General features: G+C 33.9%; 1 protein-coding gene across 1 annotated transcript; it reads left to right on the top strand.

The window, feature by feature from the left end:
- The first annotated feature begins 1,388 nt into the window (after nucleotides 1-1,388).
- On the top strand, nucleotides 1,389-8,791 carry ocstamp (osteoclast stimulatory transmembrane protein). The gene is given in 3 exon segments (NM_001014340.2): nucleotides 1,389-1,529; nucleotides 5,945-6,944; nucleotides 8,304-8,791. Coding segments are annotated over 3 exon segments (1,422 nt in total). The 5' UTR covers nucleotides 1,389-1,491; the 3' UTR covers nucleotides 8,688-8,791.
- The last annotated feature ends 3,716 nt before the right edge of the window (nucleotides 8,792-12,507 follow it).

Consider the following 12,507-nt stretch of genomic DNA (forward strand, 5'->3'; position numbering starts at 1 on the left):
AGTGTGGTTCTGTTCAGCTCACTGTGATCATCAATCATCATCAAATGTGATCAAGAATCAGTTTTACAGTGCATGTATGCAATGAATTACAGTGATTTTTCTGTCTTTATAACCACAACCGCATGGCAGTATAATTATAAAAGATGATGCTTTAATCCCTCTTTGTGGACTATAAATTAAGTTTATTTAGTACAATAATGGATATCCATACAGCAGTGGATATTAACGTGAATCCTGTCACATTTGCAGTGCAAAAACAGTGCAGAGTTAAACATGCGTGCTGCATGTGTGCTTGAACTTTGTAACAACATTGTGTGTGACTCATCGTTGCAGAGAGGCTTAAATTAACTCCACAACAAATGCATTAAATAATGGTTGGATAAGTTTTTACTGTAGGATTTCTCACAAATGTTACGTGACATCTGCTTCATTTATGTCTGTCACTGTGCTGTTTATCTGACGCAGCCAAGGCGAAGATCGAGGCACACTCTGACATGCACATGGGAATGGTGGGCGGGGAGAACTAGCATTAAAGGCACAGGAAACAATAACAGCCTCAAATTGTTCAATACAGAAAATTAAAATATTCTGAAAGGTATAATAACTAATCTGATGGGTGTTTTGAGCTGAAACTTTACAGACACATTCTGGAGACACAAAAGACTTCTCTAAATATTGAAAAAGGGGTAAAATAGGTGCCCTTTAAAGGAATAATTTGTAAAATAATTAAAAGCTGTTAATTTATTCAGGATTTCCAAATGTGTTGATTTGATGTTGATGTGTTGACTTTTTTTCATTAGTAGAACATTAAGGAATATTTTAGCTGAAACTGTGGTAAAATACAGGTCAATGGCTATTAGACAATATATATATATATATATATATATATATATATATATATATATATATATATATATATATATATATATATATATATATATATAAACATATTGACAAAGCAAAATTAATACCCATTGCGGAAAAGGAGAGTACATTTATTTATTTTATTGTTTTAATTTTTACTAAACTATCTCAAAAACTCCAGTCTGCATTAATTAATACACACAAAAAACGCATACAAAACAATAACATGGGAACGTGGAACAATGGTCATGCTTACAAATGCCCCAAAACAGTAAAAATACAGTACATGTTCAATAAAAACCACAAGAAACCAGCAAGCACAGCATTAACACACTTCCCTTAGGATATGGTTTTGTTTTTTTTCTGCATTATCATGTGTTGCAGTATGACCTGTGTTTGGTTCTCATGTGAGTCTGAGCAACTTAATGAGTCATGGTGCATGTGTGTTCCGAGCCCAGCTCACAGTCATAGGATTGTGTGTATGTGTGTGTGTATATAAATATAAGTGTGAGCTTTTGGTGTCCAGCTCAATATGAAACTGGCCGGTTCAGTTATAATGATGACAAATCGTTTAATGTGAGATAAATCCATCCTCTTCTCCAGGTCTTCTCATAACAAACAGTAACAATGGCCTTACAAAGCCATCTCCGTCTGTTTTCTGTCAGGTATGTCAATATTTTTTAGCATTTTTAAAAAAGTATAATACAGCCAAATGTATAATGACTTAGATTATTATTATTATTATTACAGATCGAATGGCAAGCATAATCATTATTTATTATGTTACTGAATGCGTAACCTATAGTTGTGCATATTTGATTTGCATTACATATAGTACTAATGTATGTACTATTATGTAATATGATTAAACACGATTATTAGTGCTGTCTTAATATTAGACCTGTCATGATAAGGAATTTTGTTGTGCGATATATTGTGACAGAAATTGTTGCGATAAGTGATATTGTCATTTTGAGATCATTTTATGCCACTGATTATATAATAATGCAAATAGCCATTAACACTTTAAAATACTTAGCATTCTTAAGGCTATTTAGATTCTGTAATTTAATGTTTAAAAAAGGTAAATATCCTGTTATATATACTATTAAATTTCCAATTATAAACGTTGACAACAGTGAGGTAGAACATAAACATCATAGTAAAATGGCTTTAACGTTATATGTGAATTTGTAAATATACCGTTGACGTCAGAATTATTTGCCCCCTGTTTATTTTTTCCCCAATTTCTGTTTAACGGAGACGTTTTTCTCAACACATTTCCAAACATAATAGTTTTAATAACTCATCTCTAATAACTGATTTATTGTATCTTTGCTATGAGGACAGTAAATAATATTTGACTAGATATTTTTTAAGATGCTTACAGCTTAAAGTGACATTTAAAGGCTTAATTGGGTTAGTTAGGTTAACTAGGCAGGTTAGGGTAATTAAGCAAATCAGTGTATAATGATGGTTTGTTCTATAGACTATCGAAAAATATATAGCTTAAAGGGGCTTTTAATTTTTTTTAAACTGCTTTTATTCTAGCCAAAATAAAACAATTTAGACTTTCTCCAGAAGAAAAAAATATTATCAGACATACTGTGAAGGGGGGGCTAATAAATCTGACATTAACTGTATATTGCAATGGTAAAAATTATTGAGGTCATCTCCGAGTATTGCACGATTAGTCAATATATTTATTATTGTGACAGGCCTAATAAATATGATATTTATACACGTATTATGATATGGGATGCAAGAGAGATGTCAAAAAAGAGTTTTAAGAGTGATGTACATAGAAAGATTTTAAGAGTTGACCCATAGAAAAAGACCCCTAACACAGTCAATCCTGGCAATATTCAAAAGGACTGACTGACAGAGAGAGTCTGATTAATCTGTCCATGAACCTGTCACCTTTTGTTACATGCATTTGTTGTATAGCCATAGAGATGTGATATTTCTAGACAATTATTTCAGAGATAGCTCACAGCACATCATTTCATAAAAATCAATTGCAGTATATTATTTGCTTTACTGACTCATCCAGTTTTTTTTAGAGATAAACATTTCATTTCACCTGATAGGTCTTTAAAGTTAGGAATGATACTTTGTAAATGTAATACTGTAAGTAGTAGGTTTTGATTATCAATGTAACCGATTACTTTTTGTTTACTTTATTAATTTTATAATGTATATTAATGATTTTCAAGCATTTAAACCAGACGGTGAACCTTACAGTAGTACTAACAAAATCCTTTATCAAAATCAGCCATGGTTTTTATGAAGACCACTCTGAGATTAAATGCAGATTTAAAGTCACAACCAGAAATAGTTTAATAGTGTTTGAATTTTTTTGCACATCTATCAAATTAAACACTGACATCTAACAATGCACTAAACTTTTTCTTCTGTTAAACACAAAAAAAGACATTTTGAAAAATGTTGGAAACCAGTAGTCATTGACTAGTTGGAAAATTATCATATGGAAGTCAGTGGCTAAGTTCCCAACGTTCAGTTTTATCATTCATCATCCTCTTTTTATGTGTTCAGCAGACAAATTTAACTCAAACCGGTTTGGAGCAGTAGAAGATGAGTAAATTATGACAGAATTTTCATTTTTGCGTGAACTATCCCATTATTCCTAAATAAAAAAAATTAAAAAAATATAAATATGCTAATTCTACTTAAAGATGCCCTATCAAAAAAATCTGTGTATACCAAGGCATTGTCGAATAAAAAGAATGAAAATACTGTGAGCCTCAAACACGGTTTTTCCTCCTACTCATGTAAATTCTGTGAGGTTAAAACCCTGGTGGACAACAATCAGACCTAGGCAAGCACTCTTTAGAGTTAGTCAGAATGCAAAATGGAGGATATATACAGATTTGAAATTTGTTCAGCACCAAAGAGGCATAAGGTATTTGTATCTTATCGTGTTTAATGTGAAATAAGCCAGATATGTTTGTAATTTGAGGTATCAAACACATGAAGACTGCAGATTTTTTAAATGCACATTTAATAGTCATATCTTATTATCTTATTAGCTCATATAGCAATTTCTCTCGAGTAAAGAAATAGCAATACACTTTATTAAATGTCATCTGTCTATGCAGGGGATGATATTAATTCCTGACTATGTTTACATTTACATTATATAATAGTACATCTACATAATACATGTCTTTTTTTTTTTTTTTGATTCAGCCTATATTTTAATTTAGGTTACTTTAGGTGTCTGGTGGTTTAGATAGCTCACTCATTCTGTGCTATAATAAAACTCTCTACTTGAAGTACACATGAAATTAAATCTTTCTGTCATTAAAAAAAAAAAAAGTTTTCCATTGTAATCCAAAATTGACATCTAAAAATGCACTTCTTGTTACTGTAGCTTTCAGTTTAATTCTCGGATTACCTCTGTCTGAGGTATTGGGTGTGGTTAACATACATAGCTATGACAAACTCAGAAACATCAGAAATGGTGAAGAAGAGGTGTCTGTTGGATTGTAATAGCTCTCCCGAAACCCTTTTCCTGATCTTTTTTGAATGAAATGTCTACATCCAATCAGCTCACAGTAGAAAAAAAACAAGCCACGATCAATATTTACTCATTTAATATTCCATTTCTCTCGGAACTCCACCACAATACAAAAGAAACGGTTGCAGCTTTTGGTTTATGTGGACTTTAAGTAAAAAAAAAAAAATTAACAGGGCATCTAAGCTGCTTTGACACATTTCGAAAAGCGCTATATAAATAAACATGAATTGAATTGAATCTACCTCATTTGTTAAAATAATTTTGACCAATGATGTATGATTAATTTGCCCATGTATATTAGTGTACATTATGCCTGTGTGTATGTGTGCATGAGAAAGAGTGCAAGCTCTGAGAGCTGGCTTAAAGCTGAGCTCATTAATATTTATGACCTTTGTTATTATGGTCAACAAAGACCTTTTGATTCTAGAGGCGTTTTTGAAAGTAAGAAATAAGTATATAAAACCATTTCTGGAGGATATTTGAACCTACATACCTACTTAGTAGATATCAGAGACGCTAACTTATAGAATTTAACTTAATACATCAATGACATATACTGTATAAGTCATCTTTAATGGCTTTTAAATGGCAATGACTATGGTGGTTGAGAGAGCTTAATGTGCAGCAGTTTAAGAAAAAAATCATTTCCAAAAAACGCCAACATTGAGAAAAGATCTTCATTCATTTGACCACACATGTGCTGCAAATCCTCACAACACAGACACTTTAAAAATAACATGCTGCATTTTATCACAACATAGTTTATGAAAAAGTGCTGCATTTTCTCACAACACTCTCAAATAGCACTGAACACAATAGACATATTTCAAGGGGACCCTAAAACGTGATGGACCTGGCTATTTAGGTTATGGTTACTTAAGCTAATATTATACAACAGACAAGGAAAACAGGATATTAAAATGAACAAACAAAAAAACTCACCTTTCAAAGATCACCTACAGCTTCACCGAGCAATAGATTTTTGGGTCCCCTTGAAACATTTTCGCTGTGTTTCGTTGTTTTAGGCAAGTGTTTGAAAAGTGAGAAAATGCAGTGCATTTTTTGTAAATTGTTTGCATTGTGAGAAAATACAACACTTTTATTAATTTGTTTGTATTTTAAGAATTTGCAGCATGTGTGCTGTCAAACGGATGAAGATTTTTTCTTAATTTGCTGGTGTTTTTTGTAATTGCCACCATAAATGACACCATGCACATCAAAAACAGGCATAAATAATTTTAATATTTCCCAAATGATGTTTAACAGTGCAAGGAAATTTTCACAGTATGTCTGATAATATTTTTTTTCTTCTGGAGAAAGTCTTGTTGTTTTATTTCGGCTAGAATTAAAAAAAATAAATTAAAAAAATTTTATGTCAAAATTATTAGACCCTTCTCTTCGTTAAACGGAAATTTGTGAAAAAAAAAAAAAACAGGGGGGCTAAAAAAAACAGAGGTTAATAATTCTGACTTTAACTGTACTATATCTTTATTCTCTGACTGGTCTCTCTCTCTCTCTCTCCATGTTTTTCTATGTTAGATCATCATTGAAACAAAGTTTGGAGACTCTCTGGTTGTGTTACTCTTCTCCGACCCCTCAAGCTGCATCTCATCTGCTCACTCTGCTGGTTCTCTGCCTCTCATTGGTTGCTGTAACCTCCTCGCTGCTTTTCTATTGGCTCATTAATCTTTTGAGATATAACATCCAGACGGCACTGATCGCAGTTGGTATCTATGCCACAGCAGTGTTTATCCTGTCAGCTCTCATCCATCCATTCCGATGTGCCGTCACGCTAATCTTCCCGACACTGTTTACCCAACAGGGCCGCAAACTGCTTTTGTCAACATCTGTTATGATTGTGGTGCTGTACGTCCTACCTAACATGGCTGCCAACATTGCAACTTTAACACATGTTGTGAAGTGTGCATCAGAAAAACTCTCCCAAAGCCTCCTGAGTAGCTCAGAGCTCATAAACACCATCAAGGAAAATATGGTAACAACTGCTAAAGAGAACGTAAATCATAATTTAGTACATAAGCTGAGTGATTTTGATCACACCACAAATATTAACGTCTCTGAAGTGAAGGGACGGTTGCATTCCTTAAGTCAACATGTGAAGCAGGATTTCTCTAAAATTAAAAGTCAAGTACAGTATCTGAAGTTGCTGTTCAGCAGAATTTTTGCTGCCATTTTTGTTTTGTATTTGTTTTTGGAGTCCGCCATGTACATTCGCTCTTATTTGATGTCTGTAAGATTTGACAACACATATCTCACAAGTGGGCTTAGGAAAAAGGCAGTAGAAAAAGGGCTGGTGGTCGAATCAAAGGATGTGAAGAATGGTGTGAAGTCTACCAGTTTCAGAATAACTAAAAGAGAATTCTTCAGATGCCTGGCCCCAGCCCTGGTGATCACTCTGTATCTGCTGATGACAGTCTTTTTGATAGTGCTGGACCATTTCTTGTATTCCTTGGTGAAATCAGGTGGTCCTTGGATTTCCAACATGCCATCCACCAACGTCAGCGTCAACATCAACTTAAAGGTATAACCCATTCAAGCAGTTTCTCCCTATAACCTTCATAACTGTAAGGATATGTTTGCAATGTAGGGCATTATTAATTTTTCACATATTATTTTTGAAAATCTAAACTTAAAACTGAAAGATGCAATACAAAATATAACTCCAAGGAGCAGTGAATTGGGTTCAAGTACTAGGGCCGAGGAGTATATGTACAAATATATTATTCATTAAGCCTATTAACTAAAGAATTTTAATTAGGTTTATGGTTTCAGATAAAATTCAATAAAAATCGTGAGAATCTGTAACAGTTAAGTCGAAATGAAGGCAAGCGTTCTGAACCCAAGTGCAGATTATTCTTAAAAGTGCAAAACAAGCATAACAAAGCTAAACAATAATCTCCAAGCAAAACCATCAACATGTTTCAAGCCTTTCAAGCCACAAAAACATGGCTGGGCATGGCGAAAACAAAGACATAAACAACTCACCAACAGCGGTTTACAACGAACAAACAAAACTAAACCAAGAACAGGGAAACATGAAGGTGTATAAATACCAAGCATAAAGTATCACATGACATAAAAGAACCAATGAGAAGCTAAACACATAACAAAGATAAACCAATGAAAACATGACAAGATGACAAAACAATTACAAAATAAAAGACAGGACAACATGAAACACTTTACATCGGACTTGGGCCATGAAACAACAGTAGGCTTGGGCCATGGAGCAGAGGCGGGCCTTGACCATGGAACAACAGCAGGCATGGCAACATGGCCAGCGCCAGCAGAGCAGGCCTCGTGGGCAGTGACTCAAGCTCTACACCCCTGGAGCTTCATTGAAAAATATGAAACACACCCTGTCTCTTTAGCTGAAAATCAGTTTTAATTAGTTAATTAGTTAAATAGTAAAATGTATAGTTTATACAATATAGGAAATAAAGGCAAACAATCCGTCAAATGTGCAGAATCGGTGTACGGGGTTACATAATTTAACATTATAAGTATCTTATCTTTGCGTTCAGCAAATACACGTTACCTGAGAACAAGTAATATATTCCAAAGACCGAAGAGTCATTAGATACTAAATCTAAAAAAAATTATTTAATTAATCTTATTTAACAACTAAAGTAAGATTCAAATTGACCACTCAACATGTGACCATATCTTAAAACCCCCAGGGACCAGGGTACACACACAGGCCCTGATCTTATTAGTATCTGCCTTTGGAATCTGTATGGACTTTCTTGGTGAAAAGAAATGTTTTGCAATATAAACAGATGCATATAATAATTTGCATTCTTACATTACTTCCCATCATTGTGAATAACGATTCTGTCTTCTGTTCCTCTTCTGTTTCCAATAATTGTAACTATTCCAGGTTGGAACAAAAGTACCCATTCTTCAACTTACAGGCACAGACGGTTATAATGAATTGTTCAACTTCAACAGGACTTACACAGCCCTCATTCACTCTGATCCAAATATCTGTGAAGCTCAGTCCAGTCAATTGAATCCAGGTGTAGTGACTGCACTGGTGTTTCTCTATCTGTTCAGCTACACTTTGCTGCCACTGGATGTTTATGCTCGACGTCTTCGGAGGAAAGTTGCAGCTTCGTTCTTCCAGCAGCAGGAGGAGAGAAGAGTGGAGTTCCTTATTAAGAAGATTCAAAGTAAACAAAAAGAAAGGAAAAAAGTGTTCTTTATAGAGACCAAATTTCAAGATGAAGACGTCTCTGGAATGATAGACCTTTCCCATAAATAATATGCTTAATATTAAGCTGTGTATAGTCTGTTTTTTAATTAACTTGTACATATTCTAAGTAACATATTCAAATAAAAAATCCATGTTTGTATTTGTCAATTTAATATTTTGATTATCATTCATTTTCATCAGAAGACATAATGGAGTAGAAGATTTAAAGGGAACATATTTTGCAAAGAAAAAACAATTATAATGAGTTTGTAAATATATATCCAGCTTCTAATCGTAAACATTTAATATTGATTGACATTCTCTATTTTCCCATGTTTGCCCATGCCAGACATCACAGGAGTAAGTTCTGCCCATTAGTGACAATCTCTCCATCATTAGCATAGGACGTTAATCCATACTTGTCAACCCTCTTGTTTTTCCCTGGATTCTCCTATATTTTACAATTATATCCCGCTATTATCCCTTAAAGGTATTTTCCCATATTTCTCCCGTATTTTTTATATTTCTATAAAGGGTGACATTAAACATTGAAAAGCAAATTCTCCCTATATTCAACCCATACTGCCAAGCCACCAGGGGACGCCCCTTGCTCTTAAATTTGAATTTGTTTTGTGCTTTCATTTTATTTAGGCAGGAAAACACCTTTTAAATATAAAAAAATATATATCCCTTCCTTTCCATTATAGGCACTATTGCCCCTCCTATGCAATATTCAAAACAGTCAGTTCATGGAAGTGCAATACTGTCAAACGCATGCCATAGTGATAAATAGAGGCTGCTTCCCAAACAGATTCTGTACACACGATTTGAAGCAGAGCGAAAGTGGACACACTGGGTTTTGGGTGTGTGTTTGAATACAGACACATACACATAATAATAATAATAATCTCTGTACAATAATATAATAACATCTACACATATCTTGTTTTTGAATCTGCCCCTACGCCCTCTTTTGAAAAGAGCACACTCTCATTTGAATTTAAAGTGACAGTCACCAAAATGGCTTAAATAGGATCAAAGCCTAAAAAGGGCTGTTTCATAATGTTAAAAAACATTATTTGTGATGTATTTTGAGCTAAAACTTCACATACACATTCTGGGGACATCAGAGACTTATTTTACATCTTGTAAAAAAGAGCATAATAGGACCCCTTAAAAGTTTCATGTCTCCTTTGATAAAAAATTCTGCTCTGTAAACACTGTTGCTTTTAAACAATGCAGTTATTTCTAAGGGGCCCTAAATGTGGCTAATATAACTCACATCATTACACCCCTATCAGCAAGCTGAAAGGATAATATAATGAAAAATGGAGTTTAATAGATGTCCAAACATTACCTAAAACATGGCTAAATGTGGCGAGTCAGTGGAATCTAAAAACAGTCTACTGGGAAATGTAGCACGATAGGGTAAAATCAACTTGGCAAAGTGGTTTAGCTACATAAAAGCTATTTTTGCAATTTTCATTTTTTTTAAACCACTGTTAAACCACTGTTTGTTAAATTTGCAAGTTCTGTTTTTACAAACAAAGTTTGTTGATTTGCCGTTTCCCAAATCTGTCGCTTCAGTGAACATTAGCAAATTGCATCACAAGCTTGAGCACACGCAACTGCAGCTCTGGAGCTGTTGTTAGAAACATAGTTCCTGGCTGTGTTCTATTCCCACTTATCCCCTATGCCCTATTTATTTAGAACATTCTAACATTCACAGTTGTTATTAATAAAAAAAAAAAGTATTAAGGTCATCTCTCTAAGGTGTAACTTGTTTTTTAAACTATTTTTACAGTTCAGTTTTACCGATATTTATGTTTACAATTGTGCTCCCTTCACAGTGCACTTTGAAAACATTGATGTCATTTTGAACAAAGCCTCATGGCGAAAGCTATAGGTGACCTATTATTTATAAGCAGAATTTCTTTTAAAAATGTCATCAAATTGAACAGAATGAATGACTACACATGCCTATTTGAGAGCTGTATACTATTGTTAGACGTATATTATATCGCTGACAGTCCAAATGTAGCTTTGTTTTAGCCAAGACATCTATGTTTGGATGTCTAATAAATGTATTTAAATGACAACAAAAACAAATTACTTTCTGAGGATATACTTTCATGTTGTTTATGCCAAATTCTGACCAAAACATTGGACTCTTTTCACAAGCCTGTTGTGATGTGTTTAATGGTCATCAGCATCTTAAATCCTTGAAAGTTTTTATTATTTAGATTTTTTTTAAGAACGTATGAACATTTAATTGCATTTTCCTATGTAGTATATCATCTTTGCTTCAAATGACAAAAAACTAATTACCGCTGGTGCGAGACATTTTTATTGCAGTGTCTATGGGACAGGACAGTAAGTTTGACGTTATTCTCTTCTCTGGCTTCCGTCTCATACAATTCTTTCCCTTTTTCTGAAGTCTTTATAACATAATTGTGGAGTTTTTTTATTTATTATTTGAACAAATAAAATTGTAAATTATTTGTTTTATTCTCCCATCCACTGAGCTCTAAGTTATGCCAACTATGATGACTTCCACTACAGAGAACCTCGGAAATGGGAAAAAGGTGTATCGGTCAATCTTGCTGAAGCTTTCTGAATTGTATAGCCTCAGTTTGTTATCTTTAGATGACCGTAGTACCACCATGTCTTCTGCTGTTGTAGCTCTTCTTCATGTTTTGACTTGTTGTGTATTCAGAAATAATCTTCTGCAAACGCTGGGTGTAGCAAGTGTTTGTTTCACTAATGGCTCAAGCTAAAAAAAAAATATTTTTGAGTACATTTCCTATATAACAATCGATCTTACTGTACACGTATGACTGTTTATAAATCTTTTCCAAAAGAGAATCAATATTAATACAAGTATGAGCTTTAAGTGTTACTTTAGTGTTGTGTCAATTCACCGTCCAATGAAGTGCTGAAATGACCATCAATCCAACTAGAACATGATTGATTATCGAAATGAATAAGTTATTTGTATTTTCTATTTCTGTTTTTATATATAATTTTGTCATTATTATTTTATGAAATAGTACTTTAAATATATACTGTATAGATTTGCTGATTGCAATCTATAACATATATATTTGTAATTCACCTGTATGTAGGGACCCCTAAAATATTCTCAGATTATAATATGTTTTTTTGTTTATTTCTAACTGTGTGTAAGTAGTTAATCCAGCAACATTTGATTTTGTATTTTTATGACACAACATATTAAGAAAGCACTATTTTGCTGGTCAGTTACTGTTCCTTTAAGATGACATCATAACGTAAGCTGCGTGAGAGAGCGAGAGAAAAAAAAGAGAGGAGCCTCGTGAGAAGCAGCTGCAGATCGTCCTATGTGTTTTCATAGTTAGGAGGCGATATATTGGTAATATTAAGTCTTCAAAGTGAAAGTAAAAGTGACTGGGACTCAGCTCGTTTTATTTGCTTTTCTCTCTGTGGAGTTTTCGCTTTGCGATCGTCGTGTATCACGCGAGTGTATGCTCTCAGCTGAGGACACCATGCTCGTAGCATAGCTGCTAACGCTAATGACATTTACCTGAGTGAACAGTGACTGTGCTGATTGAGTTGGTGGTGATGCTGCTCTGAACTGGACAGACCTGTTTCAGCGCTGGACGTGGAATTATCGCGTGGGACAGCGGTAAATCACAGCTTTGTGCAGGAGGGATTTCATTATATGTTTGGCTTTCATCGGATGGACGTAAGTGACATCATCATTGCATTTTGAGAGATCGTTCTGAAACAATACAACTGTGAATGTGCACCAACGAACTGGGCCCCAACGTTAAAGTATGCATACTAATGTTTTTTTGACTGAGTGACTTTGTGACTGTTATGACTGTGACTGATTTATAATAAGTTTGTG

This window comes from Danio rerio, chromosome 8 (genome assembly GCF_052040795.2).
Source record: "Danio rerio strain M-AB ecotype USA chromosome 8, GRCz13ab, whole genome shotgun sequence".
NCBI lineage: Eukaryota > Metazoa > Chordata > Actinopteri > Cypriniformes > Danionidae > Danio > Danio rerio.